The sequence below is a fragment of the Caloenas nicobarica genome, chromosome 19, assembly GCF_036013445.1.
Source record: "Caloenas nicobarica isolate bCalNic1 chromosome 19, bCalNic1.hap1, whole genome shotgun sequence".
NCBI classification, from domain to species: Eukaryota; Metazoa; Chordata; class Aves; order Columbiformes; family Columbidae; genus Caloenas; species Caloenas nicobarica.
The window spans coordinates 7,955,910-7,983,847 of NC_088263.1; the positions used below are offsets into that span (position 1 = coordinate 7,955,910).

Genomic DNA, 27,938 nt, shown 5'->3' on the forward strand with positions numbered 1-27,938 from the left:
GTTCTTCTGAGCCTGCTGAACAAGGGCTACTGTATCCATTAGATTTCCATTCCTATCTTTGATTTCCATGGCATGTAGGAGGTATAACCTTCAACAGGCAGCTGGGGTCTTCTGTCCTAAAGCCATGTTTCTACAGCCGGTTTCTCCTTCCTAACAAAGCACAGATCACCCCAGTCCTATCTTTTATTTCCCCAGGACTCTAGGGCAGGCAGCTGCTTTCACCATTATTGTGCTTAGTGAAGAGCAGTTATACCAGATGAGACAGTGTCAGCCTTACCCTTTTATTTGTGAGGAGCCTGGTGAGTGCATCCCCAGGAGATGCAAGGACGGATTTAGGTCTCTGGGCAGCGAGCAGAGAAATACACTGGGATGGCATTAGGCAGTGTGCTGCTGCAGAACCGCACTCAGAAAAACACATCTGTGGCCAAAACAGCCCAGGGCCCCCATCTGACCCACTCCCCCAGGGGGCGGGGATCCTATCTGCAGAACCATGGGCTGTGGATGGACGCCAGCTGGCAGGGACACCAGTGAGATGGTACAGCCAGACTCAGGAGGTGGCCTGAGAAGGGGGGAAGAGGAGAGAGAATTTGCAGAGTTTTCCACAAAGGCACTACAGTTTCTTTCTCTAGAATAAGAAGGTGCCACTTTCAGGCATCCAGGTACCACCAACTGCCTCCTTTCTCCCTGAGCCCCATCCTTCCTTTGGGTATATGGATGTCAGCAGCCCAGAGGAAAACCTCTGCTCTGAGAACAGGACTGCTCTGAAAACAACCCCTTTGCCATCATTTCCCATTGCATCAAAAAAAAAAAAAAAAAAATTCTGGTCAGTCAATCAAGGAAACAGATAACAAAAGGCAAAATCTCAACTAATCTTTGTGGCTGAAGAAAGAGCTGATTGTTTTTACCTTTGTCTGAGCCCGCCCTGTATGCTGTACTTCCCCAGTCCTCTTTATGCCTTCTTCCCTTTACTGCCAGGGGAAAAGAATCCTGGTCTTTGGGCTGTTTTGTTTAGCAAATGAGGAACATGCAAAGCGACAACCCTGGGCATCTGTCAGGAGGAGAGAGGTGCCTCTGTGCCTTCCAGACAGCCTGCAGGTGCTGAGCACTGCAGTCCAGAAATACTATGATCAAGGGTGGATTTAAGTTTGAACATGGGATGCATCTTTCTCTTCCTAATGAAGACAGAGCCACAGGACACCTGCAGGAAGCAAGGTGTGATCCCAGCTAGAGCTTGTAGTCAGGTTGTATTAACTTCCATGGAGTGGAATCCTAGAAAGGCAAAAACCTGAAGTTTTCATGTTGTGTTGGCAATGGTTAGGGAAGGCCTAAAAGGAACCAAGAGGAAGGACATGGAAGAATTAGGCTGCAGTTGGGTACAGGTTGGATTGGAAAAAAAATACATGCTAAGTCCAGTTGCTTTCCACCCAAGACTTCACAAGAAAGTGTTTTCAGTGCAAAAAAAGATAAGAGCAGAGTCCCTCATCCTCACAGCAGGTCATTCCCCCCAGGGCCACACAGTTGTAGGTGATAGGGACACAGCACCAGGTTAGTCCTAGCCCCCTTGCAGAATTCCTGACCTACCATCTTCCAACTAACATTCACCATGGACACGCACTGATCTTAAGGCTGCAGCCTCGACCTGAGACTTGAGATCTGCCACATGTTTCCTGCATGACCTCAAGCAAGACATGAGTGCTGGATTTCTGAAGTCATTCAGCACACTATGATACTCGCAGAAAGCTTCACCCCATCTGTGAGAAGAGGATAATAATTCCCCCTCTCCCCTTCATTTCACTTGTTTATTTCAACAGTAAGATAGCCAGGAATGGGACTGCTCCTCCTTATCTTCTATATACAGCACCTCACACAATGGACCCTTGATCTCAGCTGGAACGCCTAAGTGCTACTGCAATACTAATAAAGGTGATAGAAACTTAATTCACCAAAGCAACCCAATTCTGTAACTGGCTTAGAAAGAAATCCTCCAGCGAGAACTTCACATTAAAACCACTAAACGAGCAGAGAAACAGGGTAAGCAGAAATACAGAGAGGATAAGCCAGACATGAGCAGCATTTCCACTGGCGAATAATATTCCAAGGATAGAGACAGGGCTGGATACGGATGCCCCGAACAACCCACTTGACACCCGCATTTTAAAGGTGCTGTGTCAACACGAGCATTTCTCAATCTGGTCCTTAGGCTGCTCTGACCTGCCGGCCCCAGGGTGATCTGTGTTCACCGTACCAGGCGGCAAGGCAGGGAGCGAGGAGTCCCCAAGAATGGGGAAATCTGAGGCTGGGGAGGAGCTGAGCTTGCACTGGCCTCAGCTTTGGTCTGATAAGTTTATCAAGCACTGCCGGCTGCTAACTGTCAGCCGGCGAACACGGCCTGTTAGGGAGGAGGAACAGCTCCCAGGGCAAGATAGGACAGCCCAGGCCTTATCGGAGCGCCTGAGCCAAAGAGGGAACTGGAGAGCGGGCACTTTCCAACCACTTCATCTGAACAACAGACAGATTGGCAGGAAAGGGCTGTCAGCCCTTCGCTCCTGCCACCCAGGCATCAACAAGGAGCCCCCATCCATGCAAACAAACCTGGTAAGTGCAGCATGAGAGTCGCAAATGTGAACGTAGGGGCCTGAGGGAATGCACGGGGTAGGTTTTCTTAGGAGCATCGCCCAGCGCGGAGAGTCGGATTTACAGCAAGCAATTCAGGTGCTTACTGAGCAAACTGCTCCTGTTCAGTGCCCAGAGCAGCAGCACTCCCCCCTGCTGCCTTCTCTAGGTTTGGGAGGCGATCCTTGCATTTCAAAATAAATCTAGTCACTAAGTTTTGGTGTACAGAAAATTCCTTTGTTTTCCCTTTACCGTTTCTGAAAAATAGTAAGAAAACCTAAGTGAACAGAAGAGGAAAAACCTGACCATTCCCATCTGAGCTGCAAAAGTGTGGCCAGCAAATACCCTTCCATGCATATTGCCAGGGCAGCAATAACCAGATCAATGCAGCAGAGACTCTCCAACGTTTGTGCAAGCTCCCTGTGTGTGTACCTCAGCCGTGACAGGGAGGGTAAAATGATTCCCTCCTGGCACATCCTCTGCTCAGTTTCCCTGCTAAGGACATGGTGTGCAAGATAGAACCAGCACCAGATCAGCAGCTTCAACATATTCCATGCAGTGCTAGACCATACAGACAGCTGTCATTCTGCATCTGGCCCACCTTTGGGTCTTTGGCTGGGTTCAATGTGGTGACTTGGGTCCTGCCCGTATCAGGGGACTTCCCAGAGAACTGGCCCCAGTGCAAGCCCTGACCCTGTACTGGGAGGACATGCTCACACTTGGCTGCCTGGGTGCAAGAGCTGTCCCAAGCCTTCCATGGGATATGAGGCAGGAAACCTTCTGCAGCACCGATGAAGGCCAGGATGTCTCCTAGTCACTCAACGGTTCCCTTTCTGGCAAGTAACATATCTAGAGAGGGATTTACCTCCTCCTAAAGCACATATCTAAACCAGGACAGAAGTCATGCCTTCAACGCACCTCCTTCTCTCCCTGAAGAGAAAGGGAGGCTGTTATCTGCAGGCATCTAAAGTTACATGAGATGAGTCACACCCCTGTGGTTTCTTCACTATTCTCCGGCCAAATTTCTCACAGCTGTTTCTGCTCCAGCCCATAATCTGCTCTTCTCCAGGCCACAAGCAACCTTTAAGCCGTTTAATTCCTCTGTGCATCGAAGACTCCTAAGCAAGTTGTGAGTACAACAGCCACATTCAGCACTGGCCAACACAACTATGAGGTTCAAGGCTTCCTCATGAAAAATTAGTTAGAAAACCCTACCCCATTGATTCTGCCTTCCTTTTGAATAATTTTAAAGCAATGGGGCTTTATCTTACATCCCAGACCCTTCTATATTAGGAGCTTTGGTGGGATTTTTGGCAGTGGTCAAGTCCGCTGGTTTCTTCTCTTTATAAAGTAGAAGTTATCTCTTGTCTCAGTTGGGGAAGGGGAAGTCAGAGATGATGGAACATTCCTGTTCTTGAAAGGGCCCCATCCTGGGAGTGTGGACATGGTGAACCAGTGTGTCAGTCAGACATCTCTGCCTCAGCTCCTTATTTAGATCCAGCCTGTAATAGCTTGACTGTAAATCAGTCAGACCCAAAGGACACGCAGATGTGACAGCACCTGGAAAAGAGAGTCCAGAAACCAAAGCTGCATTTTCTGATTTCATAGTGTCATGGTGAATACTAAATGAGACTCAAAATTCAAAGAAGGATTGTATTCCTGGCTTTGCCATTCTCAGCTGATCTAAGCCAGTCACTATCCCTCTCTATGTCCCAGGTTTCCCATCTGCAAAGGCATTTTAATTCCCAGCTCTTATTTTGATCCTTAGGCAGTGGGCAAAATTCAGACCCATTGTGATGAAAACAGCTGCATAAGTTGTACCAGTGGAATTTGGTGTATCCTCTCCAAATAAATATGCACACGAATGCCTTGGAGCCCTGACACATCTTTGTTCACATTGCACCTTACTACTGCATGTCTGGAAGCAGCCACTATGTAACATGACCTATTTCAAGCCAAATCCCTATTTTCTTAACTATGTGTTCCCACTGAAGCAGGCACAATATGCAACAGTCTGCAGGATTTAGCCCCTTGACTGCAAGTGCTCTCGCAGTATCATTATAAAGTCTGCAGGAGATACAACACAAACCTTGTGGTTGACAGGATCAATAATTTATATTTTTGGGGCACCACCTCCTCAGCCTCACTTCCTCAATCCCAAAGTCTCCAGCAATCTTAGCTCGGAAGGGAATGTGACTCAGGCCTCCAACTGAAGGGCTGTCATCTGCAAACCCTGACGACTGGATGTGGCCGTGGTTTTATCACTGGCCACCAGCTGCTTCTAGAGCTCTTGCCTCCTCCCCAATGATTCAGCAAATCTTCTTTGAGCAGAAAAACAAGCACACAAGTGAACAAATCACAATGTCAGATTACAAAGATGAGCGGGGGAAAACTGCAGCTCAAAGGAGGGAGATAAAAGCTGGTGAAGTTGCACGATCCAAGGGCTGAAAGGCCTGGCAAAGATGTGGTTTTTGGAGGGTGGCAATAATAATGTGAAAAATAGGGTTGTAATTTGGATTCTTTACACTGTGAAACATTGCTAACAATAAAAGGAACACAACATGGAAGGAAACGAAGCATATTCTGCCCTCTGCTATCTGGGCATTGAACACGGCCGATATGGATTTTTACTGGTACAGCTGGAAGCTGAATAGTCCATTCTGGTTTACACTGGAACAAAGTTCCACCAAGCAAACTGTTTTCAGAAGGACTTTTTGCTCTCCATAACCAGGATCTTCAATGGTTTGGAAGCCCATTATCAGGCACTTCGAACATCACTCTTCCTGAAAAATAAGTTCTGTAAGTCATCTAGTATCCAAGGCATGGCAGAGGGCAGTTAGAAATAACGTTTTAACTTTTGACATTTTGGACCACTGTATCAGATTTATATATTACAGCCCTTTTCCATAAACATATTTTCTCCTGCTGTAACCACTCCTGAGGTGGAACACGGTATCAGCTTAACAACTAATAGTACACAGCCTATAGAATAGAAAGAAGAAACTTGAGCCAGACCTCAGCTAGGAGGTGTAATATTTCCCCAATGGCATTCAGTCCAGACACTCCCGTCGGAGCCCACAGCACATTGGTGGAATCTCTCAGCCCAGTGGGTCCTCTGAGATCTGCGAGACACAGACACACAGCTTTCCACTAGATTAAACGCAACATAAAAACCAAGCACAGAAGGAAAAGGAGCTTGGGAGCTGTGTGTACAGGTATTGTGGATGGATAAACTGAAGCTGATTTAGTCTCGCATCACTTTTACACTCCATCTGATTAACCTTACTAACCAGCACAGAGATCAATGACTCTAAAATACAACTAAGCAGGACTGACCTTGCTATGGGTTTGTATATGCTCTGTGAATATTTCAGTATTCACCCCAACAACAACTTCTAGCTCACAAAACCTCCTTGTCCCTCTCCGAGGGCTCCCAGAGGGCGCAGGGTTTGGGTGTATGTACCCACAGTGCCTCCTGCTCTTCCCTAGGAAACACAAAAGATGCAACCACAGCACCAGCCAGATGACCTACCCCCAAGCTCTCCCAAGGAATTAATGCTGTGTAAACCATATGTAAGCTGTCTACTTTTAAAGCATTTCCTTCTGTAGTGATGTCACCTGTTCTCACAGGTTTGGGGGACTCATCCCAAGTGTAACAATAATCAGGTGTGTTCTTAGAGCTCCAGCAGCAGAGCCAAGGGGATTATAGTTTATAAACTGAAAATGCGGTACTGCTGCACCCTACAGGCTGAAAACAGCGATAGATAATTATTTTAGTTAAAATCGCAATCTCTAAGCCAGGCTCAGCACTTTTGGGAGGGAGGCTGGCTCATGGCTCCTGGTTATTTGGGGCTGGAGGTTCTGATTCAGCCCTGTCCTGGAGTTCCCATGAAACGAACAGACCCATGGCCCATCCTGTGCCTGTAACACCAACACGTGAACACGCACAAGTACAGACGTGTCACCAACCCTGACTCCAGGTCTCTGTGTGGGGAGCGGGCTCAGCTGTGCAGGATCCATCCCCAGCATGTGGTGGAGATGGGATGGAAAACTTCATCTGTTTAAGCTGCTGCCCTGTTCTGTTTTATCCCTTTTAATTCGGAACAACAGAGGCAGGCACACTTGAGAAATTGCCTGGAGAGCAGAAACCTCAGCAAAAACACACCTGAGGAGGGGACCTGGTGATGTGGTGAAGATGTCTGCCTCCCCAGCACGCTCCAGGCAGCGTGGGGTGCAGTGAGCCCGGCTTTCTGCTGCTTCCAGCGGGCTGCAGCTGAGGGAGAGTGCACAGGAGCCGATGCCAAATGTTCCTGTGACCTGTTCCCTTCTGGCCCCAGTTGGTTTTTCCAGAAGAACAATCTGTCAGATCTCCCACAAGAAACATCTTCTGTTTTCTCACTGTTGTCCTTCATCTGCACATTTAAAAAAAAAAAAGCTCCTATTTCTAGATTGAATTAATACCTGCATTTCCATCTCACCTTGTCCCTGTACCCTGCTGAGCTGCAGAAACTACAGCAGAGCAAATGCAGAGGGTGAAACCTTTTGTGCAGCAAATGCATTTCATAGAAATCAGTAGCCAACTGCCTGAGGGTTTTCTGTCAGATAGTAGAGGGGACCTCTGCCATTGTGCAACTGGATGTAGCTTTGCAGGGGTTTTTAATTTAAATTTTATTTCTTCAGTGATATTGCAGGGGTCTTTTATGGTACCAGTATGTGACTCCAAAATCCATAGGGAGGTGGGGCTAGAGGTAAAGCAACCCACTGCTCACATGGCTGAGCCCCCTCTTTTCCAAAATCTGGAGCACAAACTTCCATTTTCACATGTTTCCATGAAGGCCCCAAGTCCACGTTTGTCACAGTCAGAAAGCATATCTAATGCATGGTTTAATATTGCTTCAGCCTTCTGCACTTGTATGAGGCTTCTCAAGGCTTTAGCATTTTTTCTGTTCTCTGGAGTTTTGTTAGACTGAGATATTTCCTTAGGTTTGACCTTCAGCTCACAAAAGCAACAACTGCAAGGGTATCACACAGTGATGCCAGTTACCTCAGCCATGGTTTGGCCTCAGCCCCCTAAAGGCCAAGTGTGTAGAGGCTACCCTGGTTTACCTTAGAGCCAAGACAAGGTCGTGGCATTGATGCACAGCTGCACTCCAGGCTATATATACACATAGGGCTGTAGGTGAGGACAGCCTCTCCGGTGTGCGCTCACCATGGCTCGCTGGCAGATCCTGTGCTTTGCCTTGTGCTCCTACCTCGGGGTAGCGTGGGCTGCAACCGTAAGTACAAAAGCTGTGGGCTTTGCACAAGGGTCCAAGGAGGTGGCTGGAGAAGGGGGGCTGCAAGTCCGTCCATCTGGGGGACTGGGCAGGGCAAAATGTGCAGGTGGGAAACATGGGAAGCCAGAGGCATGAAGGACTGTGCAATGGATTTTCTCTTCTCAATGATATCACATGCAGCTGGGTGTCGTGTACACCGAGGGTGGTTTTGTGGAAGGCGAAAACAAAAGACTGGGACTCTTCAGTGGCTACATCGACATCTTCAAAGGGATCCCCTTTGCTGCCCCTCCAAAGAGACTGGAAGACCCCCAACCTCATCCTGGCTGGGAGGGTAAGATCCAGCTTTTGGACACCTGTGGTTTGGGGTTTTCTACTCACATCTCTCTCTCTTTAGTCCTTTCTTGACAAGTCCAAAGAGTTGTTGCCTGCTTTCATCTCCTAAGCAGCACCAAGAAAAAGCTTTTAGTTTCACGGTGAGTATGGCAATCCATGTCTAAGTGTCCCCAAGCCACTCAAGCAACCACATTAAGTAACAAAACCAAAACACGACACCTGCATCTCCCCTCACCATGTTTCGGGTGTCCCAAGATAGTCCACATGGAAAAGGGTCCCACTTTGTCACTCCCTCAGACTGGTCCCAGTGGCTGGGGAGGCTTTACTGCCTCTGCACTGGACCCACAGATGACCAGATGGGTGGACAGAGAGGTTGCAACCAAAGAATGGAATTGATGCCCCTAACTAGGGCCTGCTGTCTCTCCTCTCAGGAACACTGAAGGCAACAGAATACCAAAAGCGCTGCTTGCAGGCGACACTTACACAAACTGATGTCCGTGGGAGTGAGGACTGTCTCTACCTGAACATCTGGATCCCTCAAGGGAGGAAAGAGGGTATGTTCTTGGCAGAGACCTGGGGAGATTCTCATTTGCTTTTTGTGGCCAAATTGCTCTGGACTGTCTCTCAGCAACTGTGTCCCCATAATGGGCAACTGCAGGAGCGCTAATTTGCAGAGGGAAGGGTGGGAGCCATGTCAACCAGCGTCCTGCAGCTGCAGCCTGTTGGGAGTTTCAGCCTCTTGTACGGAGCGTGGCTTTTCTTGGCCATAGGCTATTGAAAGCATCCTGTCTGGTGGGTACGGGGATGGATGGGCAGCACCTTCCAGCTATGCTGTGGCTCACACTGCTCTTCCTCCTATTCTCCCAGTCTCTACCAACCTGCCGGTGATGATCTGGATCTACGGCGGTGCCTTCCTTTTTGGAGGGGGTCAGGGACCCACCTTTTTCAATAACTACCTCTATGATGGTGAGGAGATTGCTGTACGGGGAAATGTGATCGTGGTGACCATCAACTATCGTCTGGGGCCCCTTGGCTTCCTGAGCACCGGGGATGCAAACCTGCCAGGTACTGTAGCTGCTGCCTGTTCAGGGGAGCCTGTCCCGGGTCCCCGGTGTGTCAGCTTTGTTGTGCCCTTGCTCAATGGCGGGTGCTCTCTGTTGCTCAGGGAACTACGGGCTGAAGGACCAGCACATGGCTATTGCCTGGGTGAAGAGGAACATCCAGGCCTTTGGGGGTGACCCAGATAACATCACCATCTTTGGGGAATCAGCCGGTGCTGTCAGTGTCTCTCTGCAGGTGTGTTGTCCTTGTTGGTTCCTCTGTTGCAGGCACGTGTCCTCGCTTTTGCACCCTCCTGTGAAACAGCACTCACTTGCCATGTCCACCTACTCTGCTCCTCACTTTATGGCCTTTTAACTTGAACTGCTGATACTGTTCACAGCACGAGAGCCGGCAGCTTCCGCGGGTCAGATGCACAAGCTCTGAGGAGACTGGCCAGGTCTGGCAGGCGCTGGTCTGTTCAAGATTTCATACCTGAAACCCCTTTGTTTTTCTTATGCACCACAGATGCTGAGCCCAAAGAACACAGGATTGTTCAAGAGGGCCATCAGCCAGAGCGGTGTCGCTCTGTGCAGCTGGGCCATCCAGAAGGACCCTCTGTCCTGGGCTAAAAAGGTAACGTGCAAGTCTTGCCTGAGGGAATGGGAAAACCAAGAGGTGATTCCCTAAAGAAGAGCACAACTAGCAAGGGATTTGGCAGGAGCCCTGTGGATACACACGGCTTTGAGATTGAAATCAAATTCTGCCCCAGTGAAGGCAGGAACAAAGCCTGGCTTTGGAGGGTGATGCTGGGAGGTTTCTGTCTGTCTCCTCCTGCAGATTGGAGAAAAGGTGGGCTGCCGCACGGATGACACCGCTGCCTTGGCCAACTGCCTGCGCATCACTGACCCCGAAGCCGTGACACTGGCCTACCACCTGGAGCTGGTCGACCTGCCCGGTAAGTCCCCGGGGCCATCCTGTGGTCCCACACGCACTCAGCCTGTGCTCTCTACAGTTCATTAAGCCTTGCGATATGCCAGGTCACGCATCTGTCTTTGCTCAGCTTCTAATGGACTCTGGATTTGTCTCCTGCTGCAGTTCCCCTGGTTCACACACTCGCTTTAACGCCTGTTGTCGATGGAGACTTCCTCCCAGACATGCCAGAGAACCTCTTTGCCAATGCTGCTGACATTGACTACCTTGTTGGGGTCAACAACATGGATGGACACTTCTTTGCTGCCGTTGATATGCCTGCTATCAACCGCCCACTTGTGAAAATCACTGCGTAAGTGAGGAATGCTCCTAAAACCCTTAACAGGAGGAACCTTATCTTTAATGTGCCCCAAACTCCGCAGACTCAGACCTGAGTGGACAGGGCACGACCTTCAAAACACGATGTCATGCCAAGCCAGGCTGCCTCTGGCATATGCTGCCAAGTCCATGGCCTTCAAGAGAAAGGACCAGCTACTGGGGAAGCCTCCCCATCGACCTCGAAGGTGCTCCTGATCTCAGCACCAGTGATAGGCTTGTCCAGAGCAGGTACATGCCAGACGTGCTGTGCACCTGCCCCGTAAGACTCCTCTTTGGGGGCGAAAGGAGCTTGTGACCAGTTTGGCCACAAGCTGTTCTGCTGAGGAGCCTGGGAAGCACATGCCCACCATCTAAGACCTGGACTGAAATCCCGGGTTTTATTTCCACCAGATCATTGCCCACCGCAGGGTTGGATGTGGCCATCGGTGGGGACTGGGATCCATTTCCATGAGTCCTGCCCTACTGGAAGGTTCCAGTCTTTAATCACTTGATACTACCTGTCTTTTCAGGGACGAGGTCTATAATTTGGTCAGAGGACTCACTGTGGACAGGGGCGAGCTTGGAGCCACTGAGACGTACAATCTCTACACACAAGCGTGGGGCAGCAACCCAGACCAGGAGGTCATGAAGAAGACAGTGGTGGCTTTGGCTACTGACTATATCTTCCTGATTCCCACGCAGTGGACACTGAATATGCACGTGCAGCATGCCCGGTGAGCAGCTCGGCCCTGGCAGGAGCCCAAAGCCTGCCTGGGGGCCAAAACACTCTGTTTCCAGCACAGGGGGCTGAGGAGCATGTTAAGTGGTCTGAACTGGAAGGAGGCAGCTGTTTTGGTACCGAGTATACACATACATGTGGCTCATACATCCACTATTTCTCTAATGTTACAGGGCAGTCAAGCTAGGAATTTGTTTTAAATTCCCGTTAAAACAAGTTTTTGCTCCTTAAAACTTCAGACTTCATCCTAGCAATGTTTGATGCCACAAGACATGGCAGTTGGATGATAATGAAGGGTAGTGTGAGAATCAGAAATGGGAGATTAAAATTACCAGATAAAAGGAGGTTTTCTACTGAGAGCACCTCTTAGATGCAAGGGAGCCCCTTCCAGGGCTGAATCTCTGGCTCTGATAGTATTTGGAGCATGGTTATGAATCTGCACCCCTTTCTCTGCTCTCCACTTGCAGCGATATATCAAGTTTATTTTATTTCCACAGGACTGGCAAGACATACAGCTACTTGTTCTCCCAGCCATCCCGAATGCCCCTCTACCCAGACTGGGTAGGGGCAGACCATATGGATGACGTGCAGTACATGTTTGGGAAACCCTTATCCACTCCCCTGGGCTACTGGCCCAAGCACAGGAAACTCTCAAAAGCCATGATTGCTTACTGGACCAATTTTGCCAAGACAGGGTGAGTGATTTCGGTTCCATATTTGGGGCTTGCTGCAGTGCTTCACCCTGCTGCTTTGCCTATTAACTGCTCGGAGCAGTTCCCAAAATCAGGATGTCCTCTGTCTGTGCACTCCCTTAAAGCCTCACTTGAGCACATGGAGTCCCTGCCGAACACCACAAACCTTACTGCATCCACAAGCTGCCCTGATAAAACTGCGTTAACTGTTTCTTGTGTTTCCCCAGGGATCCCAACACTGGGTACTCAGATGTATCGGTTTACTGGCCGGCCTACACCACTGATGGTGGTTACTACCTGGAAATCAACAGCGACCTAAGCCACGACTCTGTGCAGCAGCATCTGAGATCCCAGTACGTGACCTACTGGAACACGGTCTATCAGAATCTGCCAGTGGTTGCCGACCTCTCCCAGACTGTGGAACTGCTGTGGAGCTAAGAAAAAACACCTTTTAAAGGCAGTCCCAATTCATTAAAGTCTTGCTTGTAACTGAGCGGTTCTGGCTTCTCTGTCTTTGCCATGGCAAGATTTTCTCCCTGATATTAAGGTCAGGCAACAAGCGACATCCAGTCCCTGGGCAAAGCGTGTTCCCTCTTGTCCTGTCACTTGTTATTTAGGAGAAGAGATTCCTTTCAGGCAGGTCAGAGATCAGAAGGTCTCCCCTCAGGTCCTGTTCTCCAGCTGAACCCCCAGCTCCCTCAGCCGCTCCCATCACACTTGTGCTCCAGCCCCTTCCCAGCTCTGTTCCCTTCTCTCAACTCGCTCCAGCACCTCAAGGCCTTTCTTGTCGTGAGGGGCCCAAAACTGACCCCAGGATTCGAGGTTTGGCCTCCCCAGAGCCCAGGACAGGGGACGGTCACTGCCCTGGGCCTGCTGGCCACACCAGAGCTGGTACCAGCCAGGATGCTGGTGGCCTCTTGGCCGCCTGGGCACACGCTGGCTCATGTCCAGCCGCTGCCACCAACACCCCCAGCTCCTTTTCCATTGGGAACTTTCCAGCCGCTCTTCCCTGAGCCCGGAGTGTTCATGGGGTTGTTGTGACCCAAGTGCAGGACCCGGCACTTGGCCTTGTTGAACCTCAGACAACTGGCCTCAGCCCATCAATCCAGCCACTTAAGATCCCTCTAAAAGCCTTCCTGCCCTCCAGCAGATCAACACTCCCACCCAACTTGGTGTCATTTGCAAACTTACTGAAGGTGCACTTGATCCGGTTAGTACCCTTTCTCACAATGTAGTAAATAGCTGTGTTGGTTCTGGAATGGAGAGGCAGTGAAATTTTTTTCTGGTTTGATAGATTCCTCTAGCAGACACATCTTCAAGTTAAGATTTTATTTCTTTTTCATCACTTGAAGATGCCCCCAATCCATTCTGACTTGAGTGGTGTCATAGGATCTGTGCTCTTGAAGCATCAGAGCAGCACTACATGCCTCCTTCATGTATGTCACCTGTTTAAGCTGCTGCCCTGTTCTGTTTTATCCCTTTTAATTCGGAACAACAGAGGCAGGCACACTTGAGAAATTGCCTGGACAGCAGAAACCTCAGCAAAAACACACCTGAGGAGGGGACCTGGTGATGTGGTGAAGATGTCTGCCTCCCCAGCACGCTCCAGGCAGCGTGGGGTGCAGTGAGCCCGGCTTTCTGCTGCTTCCAGCGGGCTGCAGCTGAGGGAGAGTGCACAGGAGCCGATGCCAAATGTTCCTGTGACCTGTTCCCTTCTGGCCCCAGTTGGTTTTTCCAGAAGAACAATCTGTCAGATCTCCCACAAGAAACATCTTCTGTTTTCTCACTGTTGTCCTTCATCTGCACATTTAAAAAAAAAAAAGCTCCTATTTCTAGATTGAATTAATACCTGCATTTCCATCTCACCTTGTCCCTGTACCCTGCTGAGCTGCAGAAACTACAGCAGAGCAAATGCAGAGGGTGAAACCTTTTGTGCAGCAAATGCATTTCATAGAAATCAGTAGCCAACTGCCTGAGGGTTTTCTGTCAGATAGTAGAGGGGACCTCTGCCATTGTGCAACTGGATGTAGCTTTGCAGGGCGTTTAAATTTAAATTTTATTTCCTCAGTGGTGTCACAAGAGTCCTTTATGGTACCAGTACGTGATTCCAAACCCCATAGGGAGGGGGGGCCAGAGGTAAAGCAACCCGCCGCTCACATGGCTGAGTCCCTTCTCTTCCAAAGTCTGGAGCACAAACTTCCATTTTCAAATGTTCCCGTGAAGGCCCCAAGTCCGTGTGTGCCACAGGCAGAAAGCAAACCCGATCCTTTCCTCTTTCTTAGGGAGGGATACAACAATCCCCAGGTGTCTGGTGAGAACCTCATTGGCCTCAGCAGGGCCTGTCGCTCACACAACGCTATCTTTGTGAACTTCGATGGTGAAGAAATCCCCACTAAACCCCTGGATGCTGCTGTACAGACCTGGAAGAAATTGTGCACCAACTCTGTGGATAAAAAGGTGGAGGAAGAGCTGAGGAAGTTATGTGCCTTACTCTTAGCTGGGCTGAGGACTATACTGGGGCATGCAGACCTTGTCAAAAACTGCTGTAACTACTGCTGGTTTCTCTGAGGGTTTTGTGATTCTGTTTTCTGTTTAACCTTCTTAATAGTAAGATATGGGCCTGTGTAATTAGGCCTGGAACGTGAATGCAGGCCTTTGGGTTCCACTCCTGTTCGATATCAGCTGCCATGCCATTAGCTAAATACACATTTGCTTTTTCTGCTCTCTTATCTATCAAATAAAAAGGGCTGCACTGGCATATTCTGCCAGGGATACAGGAATATTTGGCATTCTGAACAGCCGCAGGTCCCCTTGAAATGATGGATGGGATAAAAATTTAGTCAAGGCATGAGAACATCATGTCAGGACATACCTGAAATGCCACCTGGAGCTCTGAAATTGTCTTCCTTAAAGTTGCCTGTGCTCTGAAAAAGAATTTAGGAGGAAGAAGACTTCAAGCCTTCTGATGGGAGTGAAAATGAAGAAATTCTGCAGTGAGTAATTCCTTTCTGCAGCATGTAGTGTGTATTGTTCTCAGTAGCTGATGCACTTCTCAATTGCATTTTGACACCCCCAGTAAATATCAAGGATGGAAGGACGCGGGCAATGGGTCCACAGAGCCTGGCCATTAGTCTGCCTTTGCTGGCTGGATTCTTACCACCCAGTCACTGAAATTAAGGATCTGCTGGCATTTTCTTAGTCTTGCCCATTCCCAGCGTGTTACGTGTGCAAGGTTTCTCATTAGCTGCTGATAATATGCTCTAATGCATGGTTTAATATTATTTCAGCATTCTGCACTTGTATGAGGCTTCTCAAGGCTTTAGCATTTTTTCTGTTCTGTGAAGTTTATTAGATTGAGATATTTTCTCAGGTTTGGCTTCCAGCCCACAAAAACAACACCTGCAGGGGTCTCACACAGTGACACATAGACGCATTCCAGGCTATATATACGAATGTCTGCAGTTCGTGAAGGGCTCTCTGGTGTGCACTCACCATGGCTCGCTGGCAGATCCTGTGCTTTGCCTTGTGCTCCTACCTCGGGGTAGCGTGGGCTGCAACCGTAAGTACAAAAGCTGTGGGCTTTGCACAAGGGTCCAAGGAGGTGGCTGGAGAAGGGGGGCTGCAAGTCCGTCCATCTGGGGGACTGGGCAGGGCAAAATGTGCAGGTGGGAAACATGGGAAGCCAGAGGCATGAAGGACTGTGCAATGGATTTTCTCTTCTCAATGATATCACATGCAGCTGGGTGTCGTGTACACCGAGGGTGGTTTTGTGGAAGGCGAAAACAAAAGACTGGGACTCTTCAGTGGCTACATCGACATCTTCAGAGGGATCCCCTTTGCTGCCCCTCCAAAGAGACTGGAAGACCCCCAACCTCATCCTGGCTGGGAGGGTAAGATCCAGCTTTTGGACACCTGTGGTTTGGGGTTTTCTACTCACATCTCTCTCTCTTTAGTCCTTTCTTGACAAGCCCAAAGAGTTGTTGCCTGCTTTCATCGCCTAAGCAGCACCTGCATCTCCCCTCACCATGTTTCGGGTGTCCCGAGATAGTCCACATGGAAAAGGGTCCCACTTTGTCACTCCCTCAGACTGGTCCCAGTGGCTGGGCAGGCTTTGCTACTCACTGGGCCCACAGAGGACCAGACGGATGGACAGAGAGCTTGCAACCAAAGACTTGATGTCTCTAACTAGGACCTGCTGTCTCTCCTCTCAGGAACACTGAAGGCAACAGAATACCAAAAGCGCTGCTTGCAGGCGACACTTACACAAACTGATGTCCGTGGGAGTGAGGACTGTCTCTACCTGAACATCTGGATCCCTCAAGGGAGGAAAGAGGGTATGTGCTTGGCAGAGACATGGGGAGATTCTCATTTGCCTTTTGTGACCAAATTGCTCTGGAGCTTCTCACAGTAACTGCATCTCCATAGTGGGCAACTACAGGAGCCCTAATTTGCAGAGGGAAGGGTGGGAGCCATGTCAACCAGTGTCCTGCAGCTGCAGCCTGTTGGGAGTTTCAGCCTCTTGTACGGAGCGTGGCTTTTCTTGGCCATAGGCTATTGAAAGCATCCTGTTTGGTCATACCCAGGTGGAGTCATGCTCAGTGAGTGAGTACGGGCATGGATGGGCAGCACCTTCCAGCTATGCTGTGGCTCACACTGCTCTTCCTCCTATTCTCCCAGTCTCTACCAACCTGCCGGTGATGATCTGGATCTACGGCGGTGCCTTCCTTTTTGGAGGGGGTCAGGGACCCAACTTTCTCAATAACTACCTCTATGATGGTGAGGAGATTGCTGTACGGGGAAATGTGATCGTGGTGACCATCAACTATCGTCTGGGGCCCCTTGGCTTCCTGAGCACCGGGGATGCAAACCTGCCAGGTACTGTAGCTGCTGCCTGTTCAGGGGAGCCTGTCCCGGGTCCCCGGTGTGTCAGCTTTGTTGTGCCCTTGCTCAATGGCGGGTGCTCTCTGTTGCTCAGGGAACTACGGGCTGAAGGACCAGCACATGGCTATTGCCTGGGTGAAGAGGAACATCCAGGCCTTTGGGGGTGACCCAGATAACATCACCATCTTTGGGGAATCAGCCGGTGCTGTCAGTGTCTCTCTGCAGGTGTGTTGTCCTTGTTGGTTCCTCTGTTGCAGGCACATGTCCTCGCTTTTGCACCCTCCTGTGAAACAGCACTTATTTGCCATGTCCACCTACTCTGCTCCTCACTTTATGGCCTTTTAACTTGAACTGCTGATACTGTTCACAGCACGAGAGCCGGCAGCTTCCGTGGGTCAGATGCACAAGCTCTGAGGAGACTGGCCAGGTCTGGCAGGCGCTGGTCTGTTCAAGATTTCATACCTGAAACCCCTTTGTTTTTCTTATGCACCACAGATGCTGAGCCCAAAGAACGCAGGATTGTTCAAGAGGGCCATCAGCCAGAGCGGTGTCGCTCTGTGCAGCTGGGCCATCCAGAAGGACCCTCTGTCCTGGGCTAAAAAGGTAACGTGCAAGTCTTGCCTGAGGGAATGGGAAAACCAAGAGGTAATTCCCTAAAGAAGAGCACAACTAGCAAGGGATTTGGCAGGAGCCCTGTGGATACACACGGCTTTGAGATTGAAATCAAATTCTGCCCCAGTGAAGGCAGGAACAAAGCCTGGCTTTGGAGGGTGATGCTGGGAGGTTTCTGTCTGTCTCCTCCTGCAGATTGGAGAAAAGGTGGGCTGCCGCACGGACGACACCGCTGCCTTGGCCAACTGCCTGCGCGTCACTGACCCCGAAGCCGTGACACTGGCCTACCACCTGGAGCTGGTCGACCTGCCCGGTAAGTCCCCGGGGCCATCCTGTGGTCCCACACGCACTCAGCCTGTGCTCTCTACAGTTCGTTAAGCCTTGCGATATGCCAGGTCATGCTTCTGTCTTCGCTCAGCTTCTAATGGACTCTGGATTTGTCTCCTGCTGCAGTTCCCCTGGTTCACACACTCGCCTTTACTCCTGTTGTCGATGGAGACTTCCTCCCAGACATGCCAGAGAACCTCTTTGCCAATGCTGCTGACATTGACTACCTTGTTGGGGTCAACAACATGGATGGACACTTCTTTGCTGCCATTGATATGCCTGCTATCAACCGCCCACTTGTGAAAATCACTGCGTAAGTGAGGAATGCTCCTAAAACCCTTAACAGGAGGAACCTTATCTTTAATGTGCCCCAAACTCCGCAGACTCAGACCTGAGTGGACAGGGCACGACCTTCAAAACACGATGTCATGCCAAGCCAGGCTGCCTCTGGCATATGCTGCCAAGTCCATGGCCTTCAAGAGAAAGGACCAGCTACTGGGGAAGCCTCCCCATCGACCTCGAAGGTGCTCCTGATCTCAGCACCAGTGATAGGCTTGTCCAGAGCAGGTACATGCCAGATGTGCTGTGCACCTGCCCTGTAAGACTCCTCTTTGGGGACGAAAGGAGCTTGTGACCAGTTTGGCCGCAAGCTGTTCTGCTGAGGAGCCTGGGAAGCACATGCCCACCATCTAAGACCTGGACTGAAATCCCGGGTTTTATTTCCACCAGATCATTGCCCACCGCAGGGTTGGATGTGGCCATAGGTGGGGACTGGGATCCATTTCCATGAGTCCTGCCCTACTGGAAGGTTCCAGTCTTTAATCACTTGATACTACCTGTCTTTTCAGGGATGAGGTCTATAATTTGGTCAGAGGACTCACTGCGGACAAGGGCGAGCTTGGAGCCACTGAGACGTACAATCTCTACACACAAGCGTGGGGCAGCAACCCAGACCAGGAGGTCATGAAGAAGACAGTGGTGGCTTTGGCTACTGACTATATCTTCCTGATTCCCACGCAGTGGACACTGAATATGCATGTGCAGCATGCCCGGTGAGCAGCTCTGCCCTGGCAGGAGCCCAAAGCCTGCCTGGGGGCTGAAATGCTACTTTTCTAGCACAGGGGGCTAACCTGGAACGAGGCAGGTGTTTTAGTACTGAGTACACGCTTATATGTGGCTCATACATCCAGTATTTCTCTAATTCTGCAGTGGTGTCACGCTAGGAATTTTTTTTAAAGCCACTCAGCAAGCCTATTTTGTTTCCCCAGGACTGGCAAGACGTACAGCTACTTGTTCTCCCAGCACTGCCGAATGCCTGTCTACCCACAGTGGATAGGGGCAGACCATGCTGACGACCTGCAGTACGTGTTTGGGAAACCCTTATCCACTCCCCTGGGCTACTGGCCCAAGCACAGGAGGCTCTCAAGAGCCATGATTGCTTACTGGACCAATTTTGCCAGGACAGGGTGAGTGATTCCGCTTCCACATTTGGGGCTCGCTGCAGTGCTTCTGCTGTGAGCCTGGCTTTGTGTCTCCCAGGGGTGGAGTTTGCTCTGGGTCTTCCTCATCCGGGGAACACCTGGGGACAGCAGAAGCTTTTTCAGAACTTGTGAACTCTGTTTAAACTTAATTATGAAGTTTGTTTCTGAATCCTGGCACTCAGACAGGAGTTAAGTCCCCATCTGCAGCTAGGGCTGATGTGAGTGGGGAGGGAGGAGGGAGACTCAAGTTGCTCCTAGCCAGTAGAATTGCTGTCGCTTGTCGCAATGTCAAACTCTCTCTTTGCACTCCCTTAAAAGTTTCACTTGAGCAGACGGGGTCCCTGCCGAACACCACAAACCTTACTGCATCCACAAGCTGCCCTGATAAAACTGCGTAACTGTTTCTTGTGTTTCCCCAGGGATCCCAACACTGGGTACTCAGATGTATCGGTTTACTGGCCGGCCTACACCACTGATGGTGGTTACTACCTGGAAATCAACAGTGACCTAAGCCACGACTCTGTGCAGCAGCATCTGAGATCCCAGTACGTGACCTACTGGAACACGGTCTATCAGAATCTGCCGGTGGTTGCCGACCTCTCCCAGACTGTAGAACTGCTGTGAAGCTAAGAAAAAACACCTTTTAAAGGCAGTCCCAATTCATTAAAGTCTTGCTTGTAACTGAGCGGTTCTGGCTTCTCTGTCTTTGCCATGGCAAGATTTTCTCCCTGATATTAAGGTCAGGCAACAAGCGACATCCAGTCCCTGGGCAAAGCGTGTTCCCTGGTCCACAGCAGAGCAACGTCCTGGTGGAGCTGCCGGCACACGGAGCTGCGGCTCGGGGTTCGTTTGTCCTCGTTGCCTGTGTGACCTCGGGCAGGACAGGCCAACCCTAAGCTGTCCCCTGGTTATCCCCGCCTTACCATCAACATCCACACTCACATCAAACAGCTCTCCAATAAGTACAGTGTAATACACGCAAGCAAACCAGTCGGTGACCTGTTGCCACGGGCGCACGGAAACCAGCTCAGAAAGTCGAAGGGGAAAATAACGCCAGGGGGGAGGCTGTTCTGCATTTATGGGCACAAGTGCCGGGCTGGGGAGCTCCGGCTCCGGGGCTGGAAGGGGAGCACGACCGCCCGCCGACCTCCATCTCCGCACCCCCCACCCGCGGAACCTTCGTGCGGCGGAACCTTCGTGCGGCGGAACCTTCGTGCGGCCGAACCTTCGTGCGGCGGAACCTTCGTGCGGCGGAACCTTCGTGCGGCGGAACCTTCGTGCGGCGGAACCTTCGTGCGCGGCCGCGCAGGGCGGCTGCCGGGACGGAGCGGGGCGGGGCGGGAGCCATGGCGGCGGCGGCGCCGGGGGGCGAGCGGGGCTCGGCCGTGCTGGAGCTGCCCCGCACGCCGCGCCTGGTGTGCGTGGAGTACCCGGGGCTGGTGCGGGACGTCGGGGCCATGCTGCGGACGCTGGGAGGAGAGCAGGGGGTGTCGCGGGTGAGAGGGGCCCCGGGGCTGGGAGGGTCGGGGGAAGGGGCCGGCTCCCCGGGCGGACGGGCTGTGGGGCCCCCCTGGCCGGGGGGCGGGGGAAGGTCCCACGCAGGCTCCACGCGTGGTTTCGGGGCCGCTGCTGTGCAGGAGCGAGGGGACGGGAGGTGTCGGGCAGGACGGGGGCGGCTGCGCGTCCCCTCAATGTGCTGCTGGTGGAGCGGGATTCACAGAATGTCCTGAGCTGGAAGGGACCCACCAGGATCATCGAGTCCAACTCCTGTCCCTGCACAGGACACCCCGCAGCTCACACCGTGTGTCTCAGGACGTTGTCCAGTCTCTTCTTGAACACTGTCACGTTGGGGCCGTGACACCTCCCTGGGGAGCCTGTTCCAGTGTCCAGCACCCTCTGGGTGAAGAACCTTTTCCTCATGTCCAACTGACCCCCCCTGGCACATCTTCCTGCCATTCCCTGGGTTCTGCCATTGGACACTAAAGAGAAGAGTTTGGTGCCTGAAGCCCCACGGTTGAGAGTGTGGGGAGGGTGCTGGTCCCAAACAGGTTCCAGGGGAGATGGGCTGTGCGTGTGTGATGCTAACAGTGCTAATGGAGCCTGTGCCCACCCTCGCTGACAGATCTATGCGGACCCTACCAAAAGGCTGGAGCTGTATTTCCGCCCCAAGGACCCTTACTGCCATCCTGTCTGCGCCAATCGCTTCCCCACCTCCACCATGCTGCTCAAGGTCAAGAGGAGGACCAAGAAGAAGAAGCAGCAGCTGGACAGTGGAGAAGAAATCCAGCCAGAAGTCCAGTTCGAAATGGAAATTGTTGGGACTGTCACCACTGTTTACAAATTTCAAGGTAATACTTGGGTTTATGTCTACATGGCTTAAAGGCGAGTGTGTCTGATGGGAAAGTGAAGTGTTTCCTTCTAAGAATTTATGACTGGAAGGACAATCAAGTCTCCTTGCTGTATAAGCCTTTACATAAACTTATCAGACTCCTGCTTCTGCAAGTTGAGTCTTGCGAGAAATATTGTGATATTCACAATGAACTTCACAATGTTTTAACTTTCGTTTCTCACAGGAATGTCAGATTTCCAGTACCTGGCAATGCACTCTGGTCCTGACGGCAAACAAACCTCCATGTATGACAAAGTCCTGATGCTCAAACCAGAGAAGGAAGAGTTTTTCAATGGAGAATTACCTCTCTACATCCCACCCCCAATTTTCTCACGTCTGGACACTCCTGTTGACTATTTTTATCGGCCAGATATACAACACCGGTTAGTGCCTTTTCTCATAATGCAGGAAATAGCTGTGTTGGTTCTGGAATGAAGAGGCAGTGAAACAGTTTGCTGCTTTGTTATATACTTCTGGCAGATAAGTCTACGTGGGTGCAGTGAGCCCGGCTTTCTGCTGCTTCCAGCGGGCTGGAGCTGAGGGAGAGTGCACAGGAGCCGATGCCAAATGTTCCCGTGACCGCACTCATCGGACCTGTTCCCTTCTGGCCCCAGTTGGTTTTTCCAGAAGAACAATCTGTCAGATCTCCCACAAGAAACATCTTCTGTTTTCTCACTGTTGTCCTTCATTGGCACTTTTTTTTCCTTTTTAAAAAAAGAAAGTACTTATTTCTAGATTGAACTAATACCTGCATTTCTATCTTGCCTTGTCCCTGTACCCTGCTGAGCTGCAGTAACTACAGCAACTGGATGTAGCTTTGCAGGGATTTTTTTTAATTTAAATTTTCTTTCCTCAGTGGTGTCACAAGAGTCCTTTATGGTACCAGTACGTGATTCCAAACCCCATAGGGAGGGGGGGCCAGAGGTAAACCAACCCGCTGCTCACATGGCTGAGTCCCTTCTCTTCCAAAGTCTGGAGCACAAACTTCCATTTTCAAATGTTCCCGTGAAGGCCCCAAGTCCGTGTGTGCCACAGGCAGAAAGCAAACCCGATCCTTTCCTCTTTCTTAGGGAGGGATACAACAATCCCCAGGTGTCTGGTGAGAACCTCATTGGCCTCAGCAGGGCCCGTCGCTCACACAACGCTATCTTTGTGAACTTCGATGATGAAGAAATCCCCACTAAACCCCTGGATGCTGCTGTACAGACCTGGAAGAAATTGTGCACCAACTCTGTGGATAAAAAGGTGGAGGAAGAGCTGAGGAAGGTACATGCCTTATTCCTGACTTGAGCTCTGTACTGCAGTTTGCTGTGTAGGAAAAAACTGCCTTTAGTTCTTATATTGCTGTTCTGGTAGCTCATACTAAGGGCCAAAGGCCCAAATACAGAAGAAAGTCCACTTTGAAAGCTGAACTGCCATTAGTAACCCACCTCCTACTGTTTCCATGGTTGTTTCGTTACCATTTTAGCTCTTTGAAGTCCGTCCTGTCTGGTCTCGGAATGCAGTAAAAGCCAATATCAGTGTCCACCCAGACAAGCTGAAACTTCTGTTGCCGTATTTGGCCTATTACATGGTGAGTCTGTATCTGCCTGTGTGCCTGCCTGGGGCTGCGGGGAGGCAGAGCAAGGGAGCATCAGCTGGGAGTTCTGGTCCTTCACCATTTCCAAGGTCCTAGCACTAAGTACTGGCGCTTAATGTTATGTAAGGAGAAGGAGGGAAGAAAAGCCTTGTTTTTAAAGAGAAGTTAAAACCATGAAGGATTCAGTAACTGTTCACACCATTGGTTCTAATCTGCTTTGCAAGTCAGTCAGAGACTCATATTGACTCTCCATCTGGCAATGGCAGCAGAATTTTTCCATACAAGCACTTGATTGTGACCTTGCAAGTTAGTTTGTAAAAGCACACAAATATTTGTGCTTTGATGCATTGATTGTCGGAGTTTCAGTACGTAAACACTGGCATGGCAGGTGAGGAAAGAGCTGGTAAAAGAAATAATCTTTGGGAACAAGGGGAAATGCTAGAATTTTTTAAGAACCTCTGCAACATTGTACTGGTGTTTTGTAACCATCTCCTCCCATGTGTGTTTATGCAGTTAACAGGTCCTTGGAGAAGCTTATGGGTTAGGTTTGGCTATGACCCCAGAAAACACCCTGAAGCAAAGATTTATCAAGTGCTGGACTTCCGAATTCGCTGTGGAATGAAATATGGTAAAAGGGCTCAACCCCCAGAGACGCTCTCTCTGCTTTCTGGTTAATCCTGGTAGTACTTTTTACTTGTTTTTCAAACTCTTTTTACCATATTTCTGCTCTGATGAAGACGACGCCTTTTAAGGCCATTCTTACCGTATTTCTTCCGTTAACTCCTGTAATACTTTATTTCATAGTATGTGTCTTTGCTCATTTGGCACATCCCACACTCAGTGGACAGCTGGCTGACTTTTCTTCCACTTGTGTTCAAAGCCCAGGTGGGGTTTTGTTGATCTGACACTTCTCCTCTCCCCACCTTGCTAAAGTCACCCTGCCCCAGGGATCCGCCAGCCCTTCACACACCGGCCCAGCACTTCTGTTACTCAGCCAGGGACGTTCTGCAGGGTGCTGGCCCTCGGTTCATTATTGGTTTTCTTTTTTCACCTCCAGGTTACGCCTCTAACGACATGCCTGTGAAAGCAAAACGCAGCACGTATAACTACAGTCTGCCCATCACTGTCAAGAAGCCAGGTACGCTGTGCCCGCAGAAGGGCTGGCTGGCTCTTCTGTTTCTTTGTTCACCCCATCCCCACAGGGTTGTCTGTGTTCTAGCTGAACCAAAACTGGAGCTTTATTTCTGATTATAATGTTTAGCGAGTAGAAGTGTTGTGAGAGCCTTGGATGCATGTCTGGCTGAGGCACAGTACCTGTTGGCAGACACCCAGTGAAGATGTCCCTAATTATGACTGTCTCTTTTTTTGTGTTTCAGTAAGTCATACGGTCAGCGTACATGATCTGAAACAGGGGCTTGGTACATCCGGTGCATCTGGTGCAAAAAAGTCTGCCTCCAGCATGTATAAACTGAAGGTGAGCATTGCTCCCTTTTACCAGAATCTTGAAATAGCTCAGTGGAAAAAGGGGTGTTTCCTGTTTTGTCGGTCATTAAGGGGACAGTTGTGAGTTGATGTCCTCAGGGTTACCTGGGAAGCCACTAGTTGTACATGTCGCTGCAGAACTTCACCTGCTGGGCACTAAATGTGTTTCTTATCTGCTGCAAGATGGGATTGGTGCTCTCAGCCCTGGTCTTAGGCCTGATGAGCATTTTTTTTTTCAATTGATAAAATAGGAACTTTATGGGCAGTGAAGTTCAAAAAATCATGTGTTTATCAGGTCATCCTGCAAAATCCAGCAGGGCAAAATAAATATTTAAACAGGAGTCTTATATTCTTCTCTTTTTGCTCAAATTAAACCTATGCGGTGACAGAGCTGCAGTTTGAAGAGATGAAGCATGTTCTTTGCACAGCTGTGCTGTTGTGACTATAGATGCCATGAAATTTTGCTGCAGTCCTCATTCAGCTTTACCTTTTGCCATGTGCAGACCTATGCCTTGGAACTGGGTTGTGTTGGAAGTGCCTTGTTCTTGAATCAGCCCATCAGAAGTACTTTTCAGTTATGCCAGAGTTGTCCTGTTACACCCTAAAATGCACATTAATCCTTTCCTTCCTTCCTCCTCTTAGGAATCTGTCTACATTTTCCAAGAAGGAGCCTTACCCCCCTATCGGCAGATGTTTTACCAGCTCTGTGACTTGAACGTGGAAAGGTACAGCACACTGGCAGCTGAGTCTTCTGCTAGAGCTAGATTTCAAAGCCTGTCATTTATATCCAGTCCATTCCCTTCCCCTCTCTCTCCTTGACCAGGAACTTAAGAGGTGTTTAGCTTCTGAATAAAAATAGAACAGATTTTTCACACATGAACTTCATTCCCCGTATGATAATTACCTGAATAACCACACATGCTATTCCAGCTCAATGTAGTAAAATGGAAGTAAGCCATAGTCTGTCTCATTTGAAGCCTACAGCTGAGTGTAGAAGGCTAACATCTCCTTCTCTTTTGCTGCTTTTTAGCCTACAGAAAATCATCCATCGGAATGATGGCACAGAGTCAGAATGCACGGAACGGGATGGGTGGTGCCTTCCAAAGACCAGTGATGATCTGCGAGATAGCATGTCCCTGATGATAAAGCAGATAATCAGATCTGCAAGACCTGGTAAGGATGCTTCAAAGCATATTACTGCCTTCCCAATGGTGTTGAGGTGTTGTGGGCTGAATAAGGATGTTGCAGTCAGCACTGTGGCAGTAGCGTTCCTGTATTTGCCTCCTCCTTTGTGCCACATCTGGTGTTCTTTGTGTTCTGGTTCATTACAGCACAAGACCTGGGGCTGTTGTCCTGCAGCATCAACGTGGGTTGGGACTAGGAATGGCTGGGATAAAGGTTTTTGGTTCCATCTTCCACAGCCTTCAGGTTTTGGATGTCTTTGCTCAGTGATAATCAAGCTTTTATTCTTACTGATGTATCTGTTGGTGGCATTTTACTTTTCATTGATGTTATTAATTGAACAAGAAGTGAGGAAATTATTTTTGCATGATGCTGGGCCAAAGCAATATCCCTGTGAATTAGATCAGACTCAGCCAGGAGAGGAGGCACCGCACTGCAGAGCTGCTGGTCTGCCGGTGTTGCTGGAGTATGAGAACACTGATCCAATTCTGCTAAGATGTGCAGCATGAGCCGTGCCCCTCTGACTTCTGTTTTCCTCTCACTTGTTTTATGAACTCTGCTGCAAACGCGCCCAGGTTTCACTGAGAGGAAGCATCACAGTGTTTCTTTCTTCCCAATTAAGCTCTTTTCTCAAGTACAACAAGCAGTGAAGATGGCAAAGAGCAGCTGACATACGAGTCTGGAGAGGATGAGGATGACGAAGAGGAGGAGGAAGAGGACTTCAAGCCTTCTGATGGGAGTGAAAATGAAATGGAGACAGAAATTCTGGACTATGTGTGAACTCGGTGAGCAGTCTGGCTGCTGTTGGATGGAATCATCTCTGCCTCCATTCCTCAAGTGCTGAGGGTTTAGCAGCAACGCCCAAGGCGTGGGAAAGCAGAACTTGTACTAAGATGCCGATGATCTCTCTGCACAGGCTGCGGTGCCTCCTGATGGCTGTCATTCTGGATGTTTTGGAGCTGTTGCTTACATTTTCATAATTGCTGCCTAATAAGCCCTCAAGCAAGCTCAACAAACTCCCAAGAAAGAGCCCAGAATCCAAACCAGCTGTTAATATGCCAGAAAAGAGGAGAAATTGCATTCCCAAATCTCTCCATGTGTAGGCTTGACCACGTGTAAGATAGGAAAGGTGCTGAGGAGGTGCTGGAGAAACACTCCAGTGCTCCCGGAACCCCTGAGGCAGGTGCTGCCCTTTTGCTGGCCTAAGGGGAATGAAAATATTGTGCCATGACTTCAGCATTGGGACATGCTGGTGATCTTGGAAGTAAAGCCAGCAGGAAAACCCACTTTCTGGCAGTGAATAATTCCCACATTTATGCAACAGGATAATGCACCAGTCCAAACATCTCCCAGGCTCAAATGAACACAGTTCATTTGAAAAATCGGACACTGGTCCCTCAAAAAGCCTGTATCTTAGTTCAAACACAAAACAAAGCTCAGCTCAGCTGAGTTAATGTAAAGTACAAACAATAAACCAAGTGCTGCCTCCTCCACAACCAGGTCCACTCCTTTTTCTCCAGTAACATGCCAGCATTTTGGGGAAGGAGTTCAGGACAACCCCCACCCTGGAGCAGAGACATTTGAGCATCAGTATTTTATTGCAAAGACTAATTACATTGCTGTGTACAAGTCACACCGGGCGGTGTGCTCCTTCATTGAAGTGGTACAAAATACATATGGTACAGCCGGTCCCTCTGGTGACACTGCGCTGCTGGGGGACACTGGTGGGAGGGGAAAGGAAGGTGGGGGGCAGGAGCTGGCAGGTACAAAGCAGAGGGAAGACCCTGGGGTGCTGGAACCCAAAGGCAGGTGCTGGGCTTTGGGCAGGGGGGAGGCAGGAGGCTGCCCCTGCGTCAGGGAGCCAGGGGCTCCCATCATGTGCAGTGATGGGCGATACCACCCAAGGGGACACGGGGCTGGGAGATGCCCAGGTGCCACCGAGGCCCTTCTCCTGGAGCTGGGGAAGGTGCTGCACCCACCTGGCAGCACAGCACCCACAGACGGGGAACAGAAAGGAACAAAGC

The 27,938-nt window shown here is 50.0% G+C and overlaps 3 protein-coding genes across 3 annotated transcripts; all 3 read left to right on the top strand.

Annotated features, from left to right (window-relative positions):
* Window positions 1-7,823: 7,823 nt before the first annotated feature.
* On the top strand, window positions 7,824-12,419 carry LOC135996588 (bile salt-activated lipase-like). Its single transcript, XM_065648702.1, has 11 exons — window positions 7,824-7,889; window positions 8,070-8,220; window positions 8,654-8,776; window positions 9,090-9,287; window positions 9,388-9,518; window positions 9,789-9,896; window positions 10,101-10,218; window positions 10,359-10,545; window positions 11,081-11,284; window positions 11,787-11,984; window positions 12,209-12,419. Exons 1-11 carry the CDS (start codon window positions 7,824-7,826, stop codon window positions 12,417-12,419), a joined length of 1,695 nt encoding a protein of 564 aa, XP_065504774.1.
* A 3,055-nt stretch (window positions 12,420-15,474) lies between these two features.
* On the top strand, window positions 15,475-19,906 carry LOC135996611 (bile salt-activated lipase-like). Its single transcript, XM_065648734.1, has 11 exons — window positions 15,475-15,540; window positions 15,721-15,871; window positions 16,193-16,315; window positions 16,659-16,856; window positions 16,957-17,087; window positions 17,358-17,465; window positions 17,670-17,787; window positions 17,928-18,114; window positions 18,650-18,853; window positions 19,070-19,267; window positions 19,702-19,906. The coding sequence occupies exons 1-11, from the start codon at window positions 15,475-15,477 to the stop codon at window positions 19,904-19,906; spliced, it is 1,689 nt and encodes a 562-aa protein (XP_065504806.1).
* Window positions 19,907-20,557: 651 nt separating this feature from the next.
* Window positions 20,558-27,704, top strand: GTF3C5 (general transcription factor IIIC subunit 5). Its single transcript, XM_065648330.1, has 11 exons — window positions 20,558-20,778; window positions 21,405-21,630; window positions 21,856-22,054; window positions 22,742-22,937; window positions 23,140-23,244; window positions 23,764-23,878; window positions 24,308-24,388; window positions 24,627-24,724; window positions 25,375-25,457; window positions 25,763-25,905; window positions 26,537-27,704. Exons 1-11 carry the CDS (start codon window positions 20,629-20,631, stop codon window positions 26,692-26,694), a joined length of 1,554 nt encoding a protein of 517 aa, XP_065504402.1. The 5' UTR covers window positions 20,558-20,628; the 3' UTR covers window positions 26,695-27,704.
* The last annotated feature ends 234 nt before the right edge of the window (window positions 27,705-27,938 follow it).